At 27.0% G+C, this 21,772-nt stretch overlaps 3 protein-coding genes across 3 annotated transcripts in view; 1 reads left to right on the forward strand and 2 right to left on the reverse strand.

The window, feature by feature from the left end:
* Positions 1–4,150: 4,150 nt before the first annotated feature.
* LOC119685996 (benign gonial cell neoplasm protein-like) lies at positions 4,151–9,142 on the reverse strand (the record flags this gene model as incomplete). The annotated part of the gene is made up of 4 exons (XM_038100429.1): positions 7,600–9,142; positions 6,497–6,847; positions 5,480–6,427; positions 4,151–4,329 (listed from the first exon to the last, which is right to left on the reverse strand). Coding segments are annotated over exons 1-4 (2,955 nt in total), but the record flags the coding sequence as incomplete, so codon positions are not given.
* Positions 9,143–11,615: 2,473 nt separating this feature from the next.
* LOC119674579 lies at positions 11,616–12,368 on the reverse strand. The gene has a single exon (XM_038085723.1). It carries the CDS (start codon positions 12,366–12,368, stop codon positions 11,616–11,618), a length of 753 nt encoding a protein of 250 aa, XP_037941651.1.
* A 6,787-nt stretch (positions 12,369–19,155) lies between these two features.
* Positions 19,156–21,772, forward strand: part of LOC119674580 (solute carrier family 12 member 6-like) — a 13,047-nt gene continuing 10,430 nt past the window's right edge. Inside the window, exon 1 of the mRNA XM_038085724.1 lies at positions 19,156–19,476. The gene's annotated coding sequence lies outside the window, so the exon portion shown is untranslated. The remainder of the gene's footprint in view (positions 19,477–21,772) is intronic.

Genomic DNA, 21,772 nt, shown 5'->3' on the forward strand with positions numbered 1-21,772 from the left:
ATAAACTACTGCTTTATTTGAAAACACAAGTTCAACGAATTGAAAGTTAATTTTTGTAGTTACCTATTTGTTTCAAAAATATTTATTAATGATAATAATTTATTGTTAATCAAAATTTTTTGAACAAAATTGATTGTAAGTTTTCGTATTTGTTAGCTGTGACTTGCCGTCTTTTCTGGTGGAGCTGTTTTAAATTAGACTACTCTAACGTGACAACACTTTTGTCTGTTTTTTGTAAACGCAATTTGCGATAAATCGTAATTTAAAATATATATTAATTTTTTTAAAATTCAATATTAGTAAAACTATAATCTTTTAAAAGAAAGATGTTCCAAATAACCGATATCTTATGGTTCGGAATTTTCGGGTAGCTTTCAATTTATTAGTACACTCAGCAGGGAAATCAAAATTTATATCTTATGCAGTAAATGAAAACAAACAGTACAGTATCGTAGTGTACTGCTCATATCCGAAACACATCATACAATTTTTAAAGTTTGCGTCCGCGAACACAAACGTTTATTTTTAGAGTTTGTGTTCTTTTCCCAAAGGTAATGCTCTTTGTAACGATCTTTTCACGAAGGTAGTTCCGATTTTAGTGATCTTTTCCCGAAGGTAGTGCTTAAAATATTATATCTGTGTAATTCATCCCCTAATATTAAATATGCATTTAAAAACACAAACAAAATACATGCAATGCAAATGCAAACAAAATTTTTTTTTCTTCTTATACAAAGGAAGCAACAACAATGCACATTAAAAACGTTTCCAAATCGTTTTGTACGCCGAACGCTAAAAAAACCACTATCTTCGGGAAAAGATCACTAAAATAAGCACTACCTTCGTGAAAAGATCGTTATAAAGAGTATTACCTCATTACCTTCGGCATTACACAAACTCTAAAAATACTTCAATTGTTTCGGACTTTTTTAATGTATTTTTCGTTTAGTGTTTTTTATCAAAGATGACAAACAGTACACTATGTTTTGTACTTAAGTGTTTGTTTTCGTTCACTGATCCTATGTCACGATCGGTCTATTGCAGAATAAATGGTGTCTGCCTTCATTCGTATATGACCGAGCTCAAGTATCTTTTGTTAGATTGTTACTTCATATGTAGTTGATACTTTAAGCAATGGATTACTCCTTAGGTAATTTCGATTTTGATAATAGACAATTATTTTTTTTTTTTTGTTGGAATCATTTTATTTGATATTCAGTGAAATTTTATTTTTAAATAAATAAACTTCTGCTTTTTAATTAATGATATCATAAAAAATCAAATTGTGGATCTATAGCTTAGAGGCTATAGAGGTAATAATATCGAGATGGGAAGGAGTAAAGAAGAAGGTACAGATAAGGAAGTTGAATCTAACAAGTCGACGTAAAAGACCATGAATCAATAGGATTCAAATTTGTATTTACATATTTGAAAGAAATTACGGGCGTCATATGGAATATAGCAGTTGAAGCACACATTGGAAACATATATATTTATTAGTGAAAAGTAAGAATTTAGTACGTAGCTAAATGCTGACTTAAATAGGGTAAGTAAACTACTTGATGCACGAGGAAGAGATGTCTTTTATCTCTAAAGACATTGCTCGGAATCTATTTAAAACCTCGGAATCATGTAGAGATGTAGAGATTGAAAATTATCACCTGCGGGAAGCTCAAATTCAATAAAAGGTGTTCTTTGTATAAGATTGTTGCAAAACCAACGTTTTATTGAATCAGGGATAGAAGTTTGGTATTAGTCGGTGGACAATCTAATAAACCGAATAGGACAATGTGCCAAACCAATACTGTAAACTCATAAAAGCACTTTTGATTAAAAACAGTGTTATTTGAAAAGTGATTTTGAACGGAGCTTTGGGTGGTACTTGTTATGACAATTTTTTAAATCATGTTACCAGCACAGTTTTTATAGTCCAGCATATATTCTCTTACCATGGACCAAAATAGTGATATAGTATGGTTGCGTGATTTTTCAAAGAAGAGATAAAGTTTGTAATTGGTAAGCACTATGCAAAGAATCTGCATGCTCTATGTTCTCCTGAGATTTCACATCATTTCCTAAAAGTTAACAGGGCTTTTCCTAAAAGCCCTGTGTTTTAACTATACATTTTAAAACACAGGGGGTTTCGACAAATAAACCCATTTAGGAATTGCATTCACTTACCAAAATAATGTGCTTTTAATTGTTAAAAATATCAATATTGAGCTCCATGACTTATTAATGGAAAGATACCAATCATTTCGCATCTATGCTGTTGGGGAAGCCTATATGGTGCACCTTCCTGTGAAAGTATGGAACACCAATGTACACACTTCAACGGGACGAATGGTATCGTCCCATACACACTTCCTATTCTACAGCCTGACTCCTCTTCTAGGTTCTACTACTCTCTTTTAATCAAGTAGCCTTTTATAAATCAAGGTCCGAACATTTTTTTTGATTATAAATAAAAAAAGTAGCGTATTAATAGCTATTAAATATGAAACATATGATTTGGAAATCCATAGAAATTTTGAAAAAAAATTGCATGCGTGATTGCTGTTATCTCTTCAGACAGTATTCCGCATAGTACTGGGTTATGATTATATTTCTTAATGCTCCAAGAAATTTTTTAAGATTAAAAATGTTTATTTCAAGTTTTCGAATTTTTATTTTAGCTATTTCAAGCTTAACGGCATTTAATTCGTCATTTAGTATTCCACTTCTTTTATTTCACTACTTTATGTATATTTTGACATACCTGAGAATTGAGTATTATTCAATTGAAATGAGTACCGATTTATGAGAAACGAAACATATTAAGAATCAACAATTCAAATACAACAACAACGATGTTGTCTTATGTATTATAGAAGTTTGTATGTACAAAATACATTTGAGTGCAAAAAATTTAACAATTTTTACAAGTAAGTTCTTGAAAATTATTGATTTGTAACAAACATGAATATTTGTGGAAAGAGTAAGTTAACAAAACCTAAGTCCGCTTAGTAATAAAAACATTTTTAACGTCTAATTACTAATTATTTTAGTAATTTAGATTGTTGTAGATTTTTACAAAATATGCTATTCAGTGTCAATGAACTTTTTGCTATTTTTTTTTGTTTCAAAACATAAATGCTTAAGTTGAATTGATTTTTATTTAAAAAGAATAATAATTGAATATAAACCAAATTAAACAATATATTAAAACAATATAAAATATGTAAAAATAATATAAAATATATAAAAATATATCATTTAAAGAAAATCATTAACTTCCTTATAATTAAAATCAAATTTAATATAAAAAAATGTGGATGTAAAAACATTTTTATTTTAATATTTATAACATATATAGGTATAAATTTTAATATAATGCTATATTATATATATTTTAGTTCTGGAATTCTTTATATAGAAATTAAGAAAACCTTTGCATATGCATATATTTCGCTTTCACTTAATATTCGAACCAAATTAAGAAATAGGTTTTATAAATATATAGATAGGTATAATATAATAAATAAAATCATTTTTATTTCTTTATATATTTAAAAAAAAATTTTTTATATATAAATTATTTTTTATAATTTCTTTTAAATATATTATTTTTTCTCAAAATGTTTAGGGAAAAAAAATTATTATAACCAAAATTTTGTGAGGGAAATTTGCAAAAAAGAAAGCTTTATATTCTTTACATGAAAAGAATTATATATTTAGTGCATATATATGTAGTTTTTATTTTTCTTATTATTATTAATGTTTTCATTATAATGAATCAAAAATGGTTGTAATATATTTTCTATCAGTGTCAAGTGAAATAACGTAAAAAGATACATGTCTCTTATACTCTCAAAAAGTATATTAAAAATTAAATAATTGATTTTTAAAGTTAAAATTTTGTGTATAAAATGACAACATTATCAAAAAATGTTTGTGAGCTTAATAATATTTAATTTTTCTTTTAACAAAATAAATTATATAAAGAACATAATTGTTTTTAGCCTTTAGCACTATTATAAATCAGTAGGGCGACTTAGTTTACTGGAATGAAACCATATACTAAATCTTCTTCAGTTAATATATTTTTTAACTTTTCTAATGTATTTGTAGTGTAATTTACTTCATTTAAGTTATTTATAGAGTTATTACAATTTTTTAAATAATGTTTGTATACACTGTAAAAATTTTGACGTGTTTTTAAAATTAAATTAGCAAGTTGTCGATCAGTTATAAATGAAATCCAATTATCAACACACAACTGCACTTCTCTTTGACTACTTTCAGAACCCACGGAAGAGCTTATGTTTCCGGAACTGAACTTCGATGAATCTGCAGGGGGAATACATATGTTTTTAATAATATTTTTACCGTCGATAGTTAATCACAATAATATCAAAAATAACAAAAAATTTAAGATATTAACTTTAGATTTGCTAAGACTTAATACAGTTCTCATAAATTTACAAAATACAATATTTTAGATTTTAATCCTGACTGGAATATGACTACAATGCAAATTCATATCTGATTAGTAAAAAAATTTAATAATCAATTAAATTTTAAAAGTTTACCGAATTTGTTAAAATTATTTTAAAAACTGAAATGGTTTTTCTTACAAGAACATTTAACTGAACCATCGGTTAACACAATATATCAGCTTTAATTTAAACAGATCTAAAGAAAATTACTCTCTAATTTATTAATTACTATTGAATTGTATTTTTTTAAACACAGCTTCATTAAAATATATTTAAAATTAATGAAAAAACTTAGTTTTGATCACACAGTTTGAATAACAGATATAAGATATAATCACTCGTTTACAGTCAGAGAAAAATTCTTTAAGCGTACGCCCCAAAGGGGAGTAAAAATAAACTTCTGAATAGTATCTTAGGTATTCTATCGTATTTTTATATATTACGTAACAGGGGGCTTTTTAAAAGTTTTAAATGAGTTTAAGCTTCGGAAACACATTGTAGCCTAATAAATTTACGTTAAAACGGAGATTTAGCTACACGGATTTATAAGATCGAGTAAGTAAAACTGGAGTATATATACTTAATAAGTAGTATATAATAGTATATGTGTAAAGAGTATAGAAAGTATTAATAGGATATAATATATATATATCAAACGATGAACGATAGATAGGAAAGCATTTTTAATAAGCGGGTATCCTATATAAGCGGGAAGCATTCCAGGCATATAAAAAGAAAGATACAAGTGTTTGTCAACAAATTTCTACGTAGAATATCCAAAATATGGTGGCCCGATCGAATATCAAATAAACGACTGCTGCACAAAAGGGCTTTATTATTATATTTTAATAACCCTTTTAATATTTAATGATATATTTTAAAGAAATATAATAAGTGCAATAAAAAACAGTTAATATTATTAGCATAAGTTATGGACGAAATATATTTTAATTAAAAAACTATATAATTATTTATTTTTAAAATATTTAAATAAAACTCACCTCCAAATATAGCCACAGTTATTGGTGTTACAATAGTGCAGAGACTTATGCTATTGTATAAAATTGAATTTGTTTCTTTTCCGTACAAGATCCAAGGTGAAGGTATACATGAGTTATTAGTTTTTTTTAATTCATTAAGAACTAAACTATCATAAATTATTAGCTCTTTTTTTTGCATGGATTTGAAACGTTTACAATCGAAATCATACACACATAATTTGGGGTACATTCCACCCACTAGCGCAGCCTTAACAAGTGGCCAATTGCATGACATCTGATTAATGACGTGCATACATAGTTTACCTTGATTATGTACTAAATCTGCCGAACGTAAATATGCTATTAAATTTGAACGTAATGCATTTATTCTCAACAGTAGATGTTTAGATAAAAATTCATTCTCATTATCATAATAAATATTTGCTTGTTCTTGATTAAAAGAATTTTGCCATTGTTGATATATACGCAAATAGACTAGATGATCAGAATTAACTTCCAAAACTGATGTACCCTCTAGTTCGATTAATTTTTGTAATAAAAATCCTAAGGGTCCATTTGAGCTATTGCACGAAGTCAATTTGTGCATTACAATAGAAAAACTTACTATCGTTAAAACGGGATCAAGACACTGTAAGATTATTGCATATATTAAACATTTTCCAATTTCAAAATCTGCTGGAATATCAATTAATCTACAGCTTAACCATGTAGGATCACCGTGCTCATCCAATACTCCAATTTTCTTTAAAATTTCTATGGTTTGATAAATGTGAATAAGTGGTGGAGAAACGATGAAATTTTTAAAAAACTCTGTTATTGTTTTGTTTGAAATTAACTTAATCGTTAAACATATCTTTTCTAGAGGCATTATTAGAAGTTCGTGTGAATATGATTCTGGTAATTGTTCATATAATTTAGAAGGTATCAAACGAAAACAAATATTCGGCTCTGAAATGGTGAAAAAAAATATTTATGAAAATATTTAAATTAATTCGTAGATATAAAATATATACATACCATTTGAAGATTGTACCAGTGTAGAACGAGTTTTCATAATTTCTTTTGGAGTCCAATCATAAATATAATCTTTATTGTTAGTTTCTGGATTATAGATTTCATTAAAACGACGTCCAGAATCAATTATATATTTAATTTTAAACATGAATATAATACTATCTGCGATGTCAGTTGCAATAATAATTTGCTGATCCTTGCTATTGACTATATTTCTAAGTTTATCTTCTTCCATTTCCGAATAAATTATTGATATAGTTACATTTTTCAACTCCTTTTTAGATATTTTCTTTGATAAAACATAACATAACTTTAATATAAACTCGAAGTTTGGCATAAATACTAGTATATTCTCTATAAAATAAAAAAAAAAATAAAATATTTATTTATTCAGTATGTATTGTGCTAAAATTTTTAAAAAATTAACAAAATTTTATATACAATAAGATATTATAGATATGTGGAATATCAAAACAATATTACAAATTGGAAAAATATATTATTTAGTAGACCAATTAATTAACTGAAGGATGAAGAATAATTTTAAAAAAACTATTCAAGATATTGCTGTGGTAAAGAGGTGGCAAGCGCTAATAAATGTAAACTATTAATTAAGCAGTGTTTTACATTACATTAGAGACAAATTTTTAAAAAACTAGATTTAATAAGTATAAGCTTTAACTGAACCCTAGAGACAGGAGTAAAAAGGTTCAGCAAAGAATGAAATTAAAATAAAATATATTATAATATTTTATATTATACTATAAGGATGAATTATATTCATCGATGTATGTCAAACAATTCTTATATTTTAATGAATAAGATCGTTGGGACAAGTTTTACGTATAGCTGACAATCACTAGCCTTTTATCTTAATGAATAAGATGGTTGGGACAAGTTTTATGTATAGCTGATGATGCGTATGCATAATGAAAATTTTAAAATATTTATGTATAGGATGTCATTGGTAAACAAAGAAGCTGAAGTGATATTTTCGAAAAGTATTTATTGATTATGAGTATTAGATGCATAAGGAAGTTTTGATTTATACCTATCTGTAATACTTTTAATAATATTAACCTATTTTAGTAAATATAAAAACCTACCTTGTGACCATTTGTCTTTGGAAAGAACACAAATCAGATTTGCTACTAATTCAATATCAAGAAACGCTGCATTTCCATCATTTATGATATTATCAATGGCACAAAATTCATTGAGCAGTTTTACGCAGCTAATGTTGTTTTCCATGAATGCAATTACAATAGCATTATTTCCATATCTATCTTTAATAAATGGATCTGCTCCCAGTTGTAATAATGTGCGAAGATGCATTACTTTATTTAGTTTTGCAGCAATAAAAACTGCTGTAAAACCGTGGAAAGAGTGTTTGTAATTTATTTGCATATTTTTACCGCATAAAACATATATAAGCTTTTTGAATATTTCGTCTGTGCCAAATTGAGCATAACTATCAAGCAAACTATCATTTATATTTAATTCTTCAGCAGGAAGAGTTTCTTTATTCAGTTCATTTTTTTCTATATCAAATATAATATTATTCGAAATAATCCTACGTACACAATCTATATATGCTATGTTTGTCGCTGAATACGAATTTTCTGGTGTTATTGCTAAAGTATATTCAACATTTAAAAAAGAAGCATAATCCATATTGTTTGACGAATTAGACAGCAATAGAATCCGTAATGAATTATTATATTTTCTTGCATCTTCAATTTGCATTAACAGCATGTCCATATATGCTTTCTTTAAATGTACATCATTAAAAACAATATGTGTTATATTTTTAAATGTACTAGAGAGTTTTCGACCCATTATGACCCTCAAAAAGAAGTCTGCAGTAGTATAAATTAAGTTCGAAAGATCGCTTATGCGATTTTGTAGGTAAACTTGGTAGCCGACAATTTGCCCAACATCTTGCCCAAAATAATTTGCAGCTTGTTCGCTTTTATGTTTTACAACAATTTCTTCGCTTTCAATGCATACAATTTTGCAGTATTCATTGTTTTGTGCGCAATTTTCTACTATATAAGCTGGTATGAATAAGGATTTATCATAGCAGGATTCGCTTTGTATTAATACTATATTATAATGCAATAACACATGAAGTATTTGACGACGATATTTATTCATATCCAACTTGTTAGAATTATGAAAATATTCTGGATTTAATTTGCTTTGTTGTACATAAATGTTCCTGGAACACAATGGCAGACTATGAGGGATTGCATTCAGAATTACCTTCCCAAACTCGAAATATTGACGAGGTGTTTGCAAACCTTTGAATTGTTGATTATGGTACAGAAAAAAAAATAATTCCTTAAAGTTTTTCTCCGTTGATTTGTATTTACATGATATGAAATGATGACAATTAGATTTAAATATATATATATTTCGTAATCCATTCGTAAGCTGAAAATTATATGTTTTCCCACCAAAAACAAGTGTACCAATTTCATTAATGGCGAACGTTTTATTAATGGCCATACAGCATTTCTTACTGTACCCAAATTTCAACAATTGTTCATTAACATAATATTTGGATAATTCAGAAAACATGTTTAATGAACTTAACACCGACTTCACAAACTATTTCACTGTATCGAAACGATCAGCGTCTATTCCTTAAACATAACCGCTAAAGGGAATTACAAAAATTTAATTAGATACACAAAAAAGATATTATTAGAGTTACCAGGTAGGCGTGAATAAGTTGGATTGTCCAGTTTGTTAAATCGTCTTCAAGAGTTAAAATTTTAAATTCTCTCTCCAGCAAAATTATGAAAATAATATCAAATGCTTTTATTTAAAAACTAATCTACAAAATTAATTAACGCAGTTAGCAAATTTTCTGTCTGTATAGCTTTAAGAAAAAAATTTCGTTTACCTCTATAGCTAAAATTAATCGTCTAATACCTGTGAAAAGTAATGCAATAGATTTTACAGGTTACAGTCTACAAATGTTCATTCTAATACCCTTATTAAGTTATCTAAAGAATAAATTTTTTTCATGCACATCTAAATTAACACTTATAATAGTTCTGTTCCATAAGTTACTCGTAGTAACTTTAATAACACTGTGTATACACAAGTGAATTCCACCAGAAAATTTCCAAGTAAATGAGAGCAACTGAGAGAACGTAACGTCCCTGCCGAAATTTGGAAATGCTACAGACTTTAATCGTACATTTTATTGCAAGTAACATTTGTGTCATGTGTGAATCAGCTGTTTTGGTTTGAATTAAAATTTTTGTATTGTTTATTTGCGCGGCACTTGTCTTCTCACCAGATTTTACACAAAGCTGTTTCATGAAAATCTGTGTAAAGCACGTAATTTGTTTATAACGCTATCTGTTTATACTTTATTTGTATTTTATTTGAGTTTGACTACAAGTAGCTCGTGGAACAGACCTAATATGTAATGTCTAGCAATTAATCTGGCTATCCTAGTTCTTATAAAATAATTGAACTCTTTGAAAGGAAATTAAACAAATTTTTGTAATTACGAACATGAGCTGATAATTTTATACACAAATAAAAATTTAAAGTAGGCAATATTACACACATCACAATTAGAGCACATTTAAATATATGTTATACAGATTTTGCTACATTTAGCATGTTATTCTATTATTAATCTATATATATTTTTAATGATTGAAATGAAATAATAAAAGATATAACGTTAAAATTTTATATACCATGTATATAACTAATTACGCGAAATTACACTAGTTTGGAACCGTTAGTAGAGCGTCTATTAAAACTATACTGTGAAGAGTTTTGTTTATTATTTCAACTGTCAATTGTTCTTCTTTCAGTGTAAAATGATAATTTATGACAACTAAAATTACAAACAAAACTTAATTATGTTGAACATTTTCCTAGTTAGTGCGTTTGGGCACTTTTACTCTTTGATAGCTAGGTAGTTTCTGCAGAGTCCCACCCTTCCCACTGACTAATTTATGTATTCAACAAAAGTATCGTGAATATTTGAAGACTGATCTAAGATCTGCGTACCGCCCGAGCGGCTAGAAATTATTCTGAAATCAGACAGTTCTAAGTAGGGTAGTCTGTCGATTTATGGCTCTGTCCCTTATGTATTTTTTGACCAGATCTATTCTATGGTCTTCCGTGTGAATTCAATATTACATATAAAGAAATGTTCAAAGTTTGTAACTTCTAATATGATATCATCGAAAATACAAGTTCTCTTTCTCTCTCTCTCTCTCTCTCTCAATAGATTATAATCTTTCTCTTCAGTTGTACTTGACAGCAATAATCGAATGCGGTAAAAATTCTTCAGGCTTAAGTTATTTGTTTATATTGTAATCACAGTTTGGCAGGATATTATTCGGGTTTTCTGGATAGAATGCAATAGTAAATGCTCTATTAACGATGAGTCGATGACGGAATATATTTCTTATCGGAGCATCGCTGTCCAAATAATTTAAGGTTCTTGAAATCAAAACATTTAGTATTCATTTGATGTAATAAATGTATATATGTTATTTGTTTATATTGTAATCACAGTTTGGCAGGATATTATTCGGGTTTTCTGGATAGAATGCAATAGTAAATGCTCTGTTGACGATGAGTCGATGACGGAATATATTTCTTATCGGAGCATCGCTGTCCAAATAATTTAAGGTTCTTGAAATCAAAACATTTAGTATTCATTTTATGTAATAAATGTATATATGTTTACATGACTATGTGGAAAAAAAAACAAATTTGTTTTACAGTAACAAACACTCACTTCTCACTTCGATTTATTGTGAACAATTGTGTATTTCTACGTATACCATATTCCTCATGAATACATTCAAATATATATTAAGCTATTTATATATAATAAGCATACATCAACAGATATTTGTCAAAACACATAGATGTTAATGTACACTTATTAATATATATTGCTTTGAATATAAATTTGTATATATTCATAAAATATGTATAAAATTTACAATCATTTTTGTACGCTATAGAATTAGAGTTTTCTTGTCATATACGGCTTGTTCAGGAAAGCAAGTTATTTTCTTTTGATGATTGATTTCTTCAACAATTATTTTGAAAAGATGTTATGTAAGCAAGTTTAATAGAACCGCTTCTTCTCTTTTAAGTAACGTATAAAAGTACATAGTGGCACCGGTGATAAGCAATCACACTCTTTTATAGGTTTTTTATTTGTGGCGACGTTACATTCAGAGAAACTTGGCCAAGGACTGTTCACTTTTCGGCATATTGTTTTATTACGTACAACTGTGCACGACACATTAGCAGCTACGGGTTTGCAACCACATACATGCATTTTAGGATTACATCCTTTAAAAGGCTTTATACATTGCATTAATCCCAGATTATTTGGTTTTACCATATTTAAACAGCTTTTTTTGCGAGGTTTACGCGGTCGTCTTTTTGGAGGAAGGTATTGTTCTTCTGGATAATAACACATTAATTTTGGCGTTCTTTCCAGACAATCAATCCAAGTTTGTTCATATAAACGATTATGTGGATTTGACGGCCTGTAGTATAGTTCATCATACCGTGGAGGTATAGGACAGCTGTCAACACAACAATCTGGAATTTCACCCCAAACTGACCTGATCCTTCGCTTTTTAAGTTCTTTTTCATATTGCTTTCTCTGCTTAATTGCTGTGAATAGTTCGCATACTGGTTTCTTTTTTATAACAGGAACACAGTCAATTTTGACTGGCCCACAGGTGTCACAGTGACCGAATTTTCTTAAAACACTTTTAACTAAATTTTCGCCCAAATTTAGTAAATTTTTGTTTCCAAGAGTCGAAATGACTTGGCGTTGCGCAAATAACTTAGCAATCTGAAACATTTTGCCCTTCAATTATACTTTAGTGTTTGTTACTGTAAAATTTTTATGATTTTAATTTTGCATAAAAATTTTGAATTTTAAAAATAGGACTAAAATTCAAATCAAATAATCTGACTAAAAATTTTACCTAAAAATTTATAATTTCATTTATTTGTATATATTCAATATTAAAAATTAGTGGTTGAAATCAAAGCTAATGAGATTGAAACTATTTGTTTCCTAATTGAAATTTATTTGAAACAAGTTTTTTTTGCAACATATATTTAATTTTTATAGACACCTAAACTAATTGGATAAATAATGGAAACCAGAATATTTAATCTCATTTAACACATTTGGAGAAAATAGAGTCCAAAGGCAATTCTTCAACTACCAATACACTATTAAAAACAATATGTTTTATACTATTTGTGAATTTATGGTAAATTTGCACTATACTTGCTCAAAAATGCAGAAACTAGGAATGTCAGAATCAGAATGCTAATGCCGCTTAGACAGATCCATTTTTTTGCATACTATATGTTAGTAAATATACTCTGGATAGCTTTACGCTTCAACGAGATTTTAATACATATTATACAAGTATTGTCAAAGATTTCATCGAGTTATTAAAGCAACTGTTGAATGACTATATTGTCTCCAGGAATGAATCAGTGGTGTTACCTTCTAAATTTTGTGATTTATCGCCAGTAAAGCATTTTACTGCGCCATTTGTGATCAAATTGCAGTCAATTTATTTTATTTCAATTTGATATGTTGCAGGTCTTTAAAACACGCTAAAAAGTCTAATTTGTATCCATTGTATGGACTTAAACGCTATTAACCGGCTTATTTTATTCAGAAATGATTTTAAACCGAAATCAGTTGCATATTAATCGTAGGTTGTTATTCCAAGATATACTTATTTTTTTTAAAGTAAAAAACCAATAACATAATTTTAAAAATACTAGCACTTTATGTTAGCTTTATGTATAAATATTATATTATAGTATATTTTATATTACATATATTTTATATATAATATATTGTATTTATTGTATTTATATTTATATTATATATTACATATTATATATTATATTATATTATGAATCATGGGCGTACACAGGTAGGGGCAGGGTAGGAGGCGCTCGCCCTCCCCCCTAGATTTCAAAATGTTTTTATTGTTTTGAATAAAAATTTAATACTGTTTACAAGAAAAGTTTAAAATTTGTCTTTTTTGTGAACAGGCAACGTGTTAACGACAAACATCACACATCACGTATTTGATGTTGACGTAATTTCTTATAATAATCACTGTTTATGTCTTGTCAAAATAATGGTATTTATACTAAGATTTTGTCATAATACTATATAATAAATTGTTAACATACAACTGAGTATATGATAGTGTTTCTTGTATTAATTGTTATGTTGTCTATTTCTGATAGTGTCTATTGCTTTAAAATAGAAACACAAATTGAATATTTTATTAATCTTCTTACTTAGTCAAATTTTGAAAAACACTTAAATCCCATTAAACAATTTTTATTCGCAGACAAAATTCGAAAAAATAAATATTTGCAAGCGAACACAAAAGTCTTGCCAAAGTCTAGTCAGCATAGACAGTTTCTACTAGACATCGAGTTATAATACTGCCGATATGTTTTATCCCAGAGATTTAAACTCACTCATAGTTAGGAAGTGGATGTTATCTACAGTGAGGGACTATTAGACAAACTCATTATATATTTCTTTTGATTTTATTTATTATGAAGACAAATATTTGATTGTTATTATTCCGAACATAATTTTCTGTAACTAAATTATTTATTTACTTAAAAGATTTTCATAAGTTCTGTTTTGAAATTTAATTTTCTAATCAAAACTCTAATATAAATATAGATACTAGTATGTATTTTAAAATAAAAATCCATGTTCTGCGTTCAGTACGTGATATAATTAAGCAATTTTTATTTTTCCGATTTATTGCTAAATCCATTGGTCTCATAATGCTGATTACTAATATATATAATATATTTTATATATTCTTCGACGTTTCGTTCATTCTGTATGAAGTATTTTGAACTACTTCATTCTGTTTATAATGGTGTAAAAGGTATGAAAATGCAAAACTTGTAGTTGCTACTATTAAATTCGAGAAAGGTGTACTATACTAGATAACATTTTTCATTACTTCACTCTTTAATGAAGTTCTCTTATTTTACACGATCTATTATGGCAAATTTTTTCCAATTTATTCTTGGCAGCATATGTATTGTAAAATAATCTATTTGCCATGGTTATTTTGATCTAATTGTCGCCCTATACGTGAAAATATAAAACATTAAGTACTTTTAATGTACCAATGTAAACTTTTCAATATAAACAATATATTTGGTAAGTTTTAAATCAGGGCAGTTATGGACTGTCATAGTCATATTTTGATGACAAGCCTTTACAATCTCTTTATTATGAAAGAACCCAAAATAAGTGTATAATGAAAATGATGATGCTCGGATATAGTCGCATATCTAACTTAGCATAAATATCGGCGATTACATGAAGCTTTCTTTCGGTTTCCATTAAATCAAAGAATTGATGTTAGTTAAGTAAATTACTAGATATGCTACAAAGTGATATTGCATTATTACCACTTAAAATAACAAATAAAAATTATTTTTGAACTGATATATGTATCGTACATCTAGATTTACTCTTCTTTAAGGACCTATGTAGTGGCTACTTAAAAATTAATTAGAGTGATCTGGAAGTTAAAAACACGTTTCCACTTCTAAATCATCTACGAACAAATTTAGAAAACTCAACACTTTCTTTCAGACAAAACCAACTTTTCTTTCACTATATTATAAGGACGCTAGTATTATGTATAGTAAATATTTTATAATTCTTCTATGTGTGAAGAATATTGTATTGAAGCATTTTATCGTTCCTACTCTATCATAAGTTTAGCTACTGCAATTTAGCAATCTCTCACGCAGAAAGACTTAAAACTACTTATATATTTTTTATTACTATGCTGTTAAAAGTTTGCGAAAATATAATTGAATTTAACATAATAATTAAAACAATTAAGCTTTAAGCAACAAAAATTATTTGTGCTTATTTTTGCACTTTATCACGTGCCACTAAACACAAGAACAGTCATATGGTTTTATACTTTTATTATCTTTAATTTAAAAATAGTTGCAGTTTATATGTGATCTATGACATATAAAAGTTGAAAAGTTGTTGTTTACAAGTCTACCAAAAATACAATATTTTTATTATATTATATTATTATTATTATCCAGTGAGACTTTCAATTAGACAACTTTTAATTAATTGAGTTATTAGTTTATATGAAAACGCATCGAACTATCAAACTAAATAAAGAAATGTTGAAAATATTCCTTTTTGAAATTTATATAATTTATTATATATTTAATATAATTTCGAAATTAATTAATAAATTATAGTAGAAAGAATGAATAATATATCTTTGTATTACACATTAAAATAAATAATATACCAGTCATGAATTAGTTGTTCTCAGTAATGTAAATAAAGATATATTTTGAAATATTATTCTATACTATATTATATTATCACGTATTACATATCCACCTACAAAAGATCATTTAGCATTATAGTAATTCAAAAATATATATTGTATTTAAGAACAGAAGTTAATATGACCAGATTATCTAAACGTACTATTAAAGTACTTAATTATATTAAGGTAATAAAATGATTAGTTTAGTTTGAGTTTGGAAGCACTCTCACAACATTTTAATATTAACGAGGCTTTAGATGTTTGTTACGCGACTTTTTATTAAATAGTACTTGAGACTATCATCTGCACAATGGAAATACATCGAACCACCTTTACTTTTAGTTACAAAAGTTGCATATCTTTGACATTTGCCTATGACATTATCATTCACAGCAACAATCACGCCATATTGTGTTCTCTTAGCCAAATGAAGAAACAGCCATATTATTTCTATAGTTATTGACATGAAGAAAAAATGTTCTCCCAGAGTCGTGCTTATCTAAATTGTGAAGGAGCTTATCTACTTTGAAACTAACATTAATTCGTGCAATAACACCAATATTGAGATCAAGCAAAAAATTACTCGTTCCAACAGTGGTAATGTATCGACAACAAACATATTAGTAGTAAGTTGATTTAAAAAATAATCATTAGTGATTGAAGTTTTTGAGAGACAAAATCCTCCACAAAATCTTCCGTGCTATCTGCATTAATAATACATATCGTTCTCAAAAAATATACAAGTTTTATTTCATAATATAAACGAAATTAAAAGAATAAAGAACCATAACCTCCACTAAATAGGTGAAATCGTGAAAATGGAGGATTATGCTCTATCCTAAAAAATATTGGAACAGAAACTGTCAAAGCTTAATATTTCTAATTAGTTTTAGAGCATGTATTACTAGGCTACTTAGATTAGATTGGATTTAAAAACGGTTTGGGAACTTGTCATCACATCATTGCATCCTTTAAGGATTATTGTAACATACCCACTTTAGTTCCATAGACGAGGAGTACTTAGAAAAGCCATTATGTCCTTTGGAGAAATATCGCCTAATTCCATTACAAGTGGATAGGCAGTTGATATGTATCGAAGTCTGAGTCCGGCGAAACTAACGCAGTGACACAGAATATGTTCTGCTGTTTCCTCCTTTTCGCAACAAAATCTGCAGCTATCGTCTCTTGTAATACCTAAATTCGATCGATGCTTTTTTACTGGGTGACTTACTTTTATATATCCCCATGAAAAGGGGAAAGTCAAAATAGTTTTTATTTTAAGAATGGTTCTTGGCAAAATCGAATAATCTCAATTTATTAGTGATCTATAAGTCTGTTAAACCTTCCTAAATGCAGTAGATTAATTAAATAACATCCTAAATAATATTCTAAGTTTGTTAAATAAATGCCAATAGGTATTCATTAAGCGAAAAGAAAATGCATGAATGCATTTTGTGTTTCTACAGTTTAATATCAACAATAACAACTGCACAAATATTTTTAACACTATATTAAAGCAAATTCTACTCTAATACTATCAGAATTTTAGCATTGCGTGAACAATTTAAATTTATTTTTTTCATGTTTCGATTCAAGAAATCAGTAAATATGTTTTATGCAATACAAATAGCACAAACTTTTTAAATGATGAAGTAACAAAAAGATGCACTTGGTAATTAAAGGAATTAGCACCAATTTCACAATCGTAATTTAAGTCTCAATACTGATTTAAGTCCTATTTACATCAACTTTGCTGATTGAATTCATACTTAAGTCAGTTTTAAGATATTACCTAAACATATTTAAGTCAGTTTTATTTAAAACATAGTAGATATTGTTTAATAAGTCGATATGACTGATAATTACATAGAAAATAATTTGACGGTGCGTACAAATACAATGAGAGTAAACAAAAAACACAACTATTTATTATTTTAACGCTATTAAATGTATTGTTATGTTTCAAAAAATAATTCTATATATTGTTCCAACATAAATAATCATAATTGTATGATTATAAGTTGTTATTTGTCGCCCTAATGAAGAAATCCAAAAACTTCAAAACATAGGCAACTTTATATAGAAAAGGACTATTCAAATAAAATTAAAATACAAAAACAGTTTTTTTTATTTGAAAACTTTACATTAAAAGCCTTTAGACAATAAACTCTAAACAACATAATTTTCTAAGAATAAAATAATATAAACACATTTAAATTTAAAATTCCTGCAGAAAACTCTTGTATTACATAGTTAAACGCTACTTTTAAAAAAATTTTACCTAGTTTTTGTTATAATAATCGTATTTTAATTGATACTTATTTGATAAAATAAGTTTTATTTGTTGATTTTGTTAGTTTCCCTGAAGATGACTATCAATGATAGTCGAAATATCGGAAAACATCTCAATAAAATATAATTTGTTTTGAATTTAAATAATAAATTATAGTTTTTTTTATTATTAGTTAAATGACCAATTAGCCCGCTCATAAATTATTATAAACTGTGTCTTGGCAACTCTACCTATGAATAGTACTTACTCACCACTAAATATGTGTGGTAGATATTAAAAGTCCTATTAAAAAATGAAAAGGTTTCGATTATTTATTTTTGTTTTTATTTTAAATATAAATACATATTGTTGTTTTAATTATACAAATAATTATGATGAATTAAAAATAATTGCATAATTATAAATTGTATGAGTTTACATATAAATAGCCTTTTGTTTTTTTATTATTTTTTTAGCAATAACAAAACATTTATATTATGCTTAATAATAAACAAAAATATAAATATTAGTTTTGTAAGAATAATAAGTGCGTTTCTCAAAAAAATCATACAAAGTATTAAAAAGAGTGTGACATATATTTTAGGTGAAATATATTTTGCGTACACGACGTGCGTGAACTGCACGTTGTTTTTAAAATTAAATAAATTATTTTTGTGTGACTAAATTATATAATATATGACGAGCTTCAATACGTTTTGTTTTAAACTACACATTTGAAAGTTTTGTTTACATTTGCGCACGTCAACCTTGAAAACACGAGAACAAAGTTCTTTTGAAGTCGGCAGATATCCACTTACAGTTAAACTATTAAATCCTCATAACCTGCATTAAAGTTTTAAATAAAATTATAAGTTAAAAATTTAGATGCCTACGCGTTTGGATAAATTGCCAAGCGATGCAATTCACACATCCTATTTATGAAATGACCATTGCTTTGTTAAATTTTAGTTAATTCAATGTTTTGGTGAAAATAAATGTTTGTTCTATTAAAAAAAAATTTCGTAGATGAGAATGTATTTATCCTAAAATTATCCATATTTTATAAAACATTTGCAGAATGCGTCACATACCGCTCGCGTACATAAATTCGAGTGTATGAATGTGTGTGTGCGCCTCATATCACCGCTTCTACTATCAATTGGCTTGACTTCACAATACGATTTGTATGCTAGAATTTTTAGTTGTAAATAGCATGAGATGCCGACAAAATGTATGACGAACGTACAAAAATGTGTTTCAATATTTCTTCATCCACTGTTTATTTATTTATTAATGAATTTTCGGTAATTATCATATGCTTAATTATTTGCAAATACATTTTATAGTTGTCTAACTATAACAAATTATTATAATTTAGATAAGATTTTTTATAAACCGAAAAAGGCGAATAATGAAAAACCATCATCAATATAATTAATTTAAAGTATATATACAGCAGAAAATAATTTTACATTACTCATGCGCTTATCAATTACTTCAGTTTACTGTTAAACATACAATTGGGAAGTTGTTTGGATGTTTTAAAGGAAAAGTGCCGAAAAGTAAGAAACCTTTTGTAATATTTATTAACTCAATAAAGATTTTGAATGGATCCAAAGAAATCTTGAACTAGTGAAAATGTTGTTTTCTGTTTTTGGAGAATACCATGAATATAAACTCTGTTTATATATATATGTGTGTGTGCGTGTTCTATTCCAATAAGAAATATTTATTCTTCGTACTCAAAGTAGAAGCAGCCAACCGCATACAAAACAAATAAATGGATATATTTTAAAAAGTACATGAAGTTACAAATTATAAGAACATCTTTGTGATTGTATATTCGTGTGACTATTCTAAATCTCTTTGAATATTTTTGAACTCATACTCAAATGAATATTCACCATACACTTCAATATCATATTTACGTATATTGTATGTGTTTTAATAATATTTAGCAGCGTGTGCGAAAATCTTTCTTTTAATTATTTTTGAAGCGAAATGTGTAAATGTTTTGGTTTCACTTGTAGCATAAAATATGTATGTTAGATGATATAATGTAAAATAAAAAATGGTATTTTGTAAACTACAGCTACTTCAAACTGATTTTAACAAATGCACTTTGTTGCAGCCAAGGCAGAGTTTCATATGTCATAACTTTCCATATGATTTACAAAATCTATTATATAAATAATATCAAAAAGCAAAATAGGTAGCACTAAAAAGGAAGAGAGTAATTCATCACTTTATCAAGAACTATTCTTAAATCAGCGCTATCTGTTACAAGTTCTATTAGCTGAAGTTATTTTAAATACAGTCAAACTTCTATAATTTGAACTAAATAGAATGCAACAGGGTTTAGAGAGCAAATTACATACAATTGCAAAAAAATTCTTTAACTCGAAGTCTCCACAAGTCGAACCTTTATTTGGCAAAATGGTACTTCGAGTTATGCAAGTTTGACTGTATTAGTAAAATCTGTTTACAGAAGTGGTAAAAATTTTTCACACTAATATAAAACTCTACAGTTAATATCTAAATTCTACACCAATTGCAATATAAAAGTTGTTTAAGTCTGGAATAGGTAGCATTAAAAGAAATAGAGTAACATATGACTTTATCAAGGTCTCTATTAAAATTGGTGCCGTTAGTAACTAAAAATCTAATAAATAAATTTATTTTTTAAATTATATTAGAAAAATGTGACAGTTTAACACGATTCAATAAGTATGAATAATTTCTCATACTGGTATTAATTTTTCTAATTTCTCTGCATATCGTTCATACATATATATATCATAAATTACTTATGATCGTAATGTTGCATTAGATAAGTTACTCTGAGAATAATTGAAATCTAAAAATATAAATGAAAAAAATGTGAAAGGTTTTGCATTTTTATTTCTCATAAAAATTAAATAATTATAACACAGAATTATTTAGTTATTTATTTAAATGTAACAGTGATATGTCAGTTATGGTAAAGTTCTATCAACGATTATATAATTTTTTTTCATTAATTTTCTCATATTTATTCTCCTTCGGCATTCAGTTTTTAAATGTTACATACATTCGATTAGGCAAATTATGGATTAAGTTTAAAAAGAGTTTTAAATAAGATTAATTATAAAATCATTGTTTTTCTTGCTTAACTTTTGAAACACAAGTTTAATTGCTCTTTGGTTGTGTATGTATAATTATACTGATTAATTTTTTTTTTTGAAAATTAATTGCTTTTACAGAATATTTATTTTTTATGTTACTCTTAATTAAATTATATTATTTTTGTATTGTAGTAATAATTGTGTGCAATTTCTTATAACAGCTCTATATCTCATACGAATACAACATTAATTTTAGTATATATAACAATACAAAAAGTATATAACTACTTAAAAATTCATTTGAACTTAATTATAGTTAAGTACATATTATTTATTGCGTGAAATAGAGAATTAGTATAGTAGAGATATTGATTAAAACCATTTAATTATTGAGTAATTTTGGGGTTTTGACCCATATAGCTGTTTCGGTAACTGCCAAATATCCATTATTACTGGTCTTTGAAATTCTTATTGTATAATGTGCCCTATTAAAAAA

The sequence above is a fragment of the Teleopsis dalmanni genome, chromosome 2, assembly GCF_002237135.1.
Source record: "Teleopsis dalmanni isolate 2A chromosome 2, ASM223713v2, whole genome shotgun sequence".
Taxonomy (NCBI): domain Eukaryota; kingdom Metazoa; phylum Arthropoda; class Insecta; order Diptera; family Diopsidae; genus Teleopsis; species Teleopsis dalmanni.

Bases quoted from the DNA above. Each gene is read 5' to 3' on its own strand.
- LOC119674579 (XM_038085723.1), bottom strand. From the start codon at position 12,368: ATGTTTCAGATTGCTAAGTTATTTGCGCAACGCCAAGTCATTTCGACT.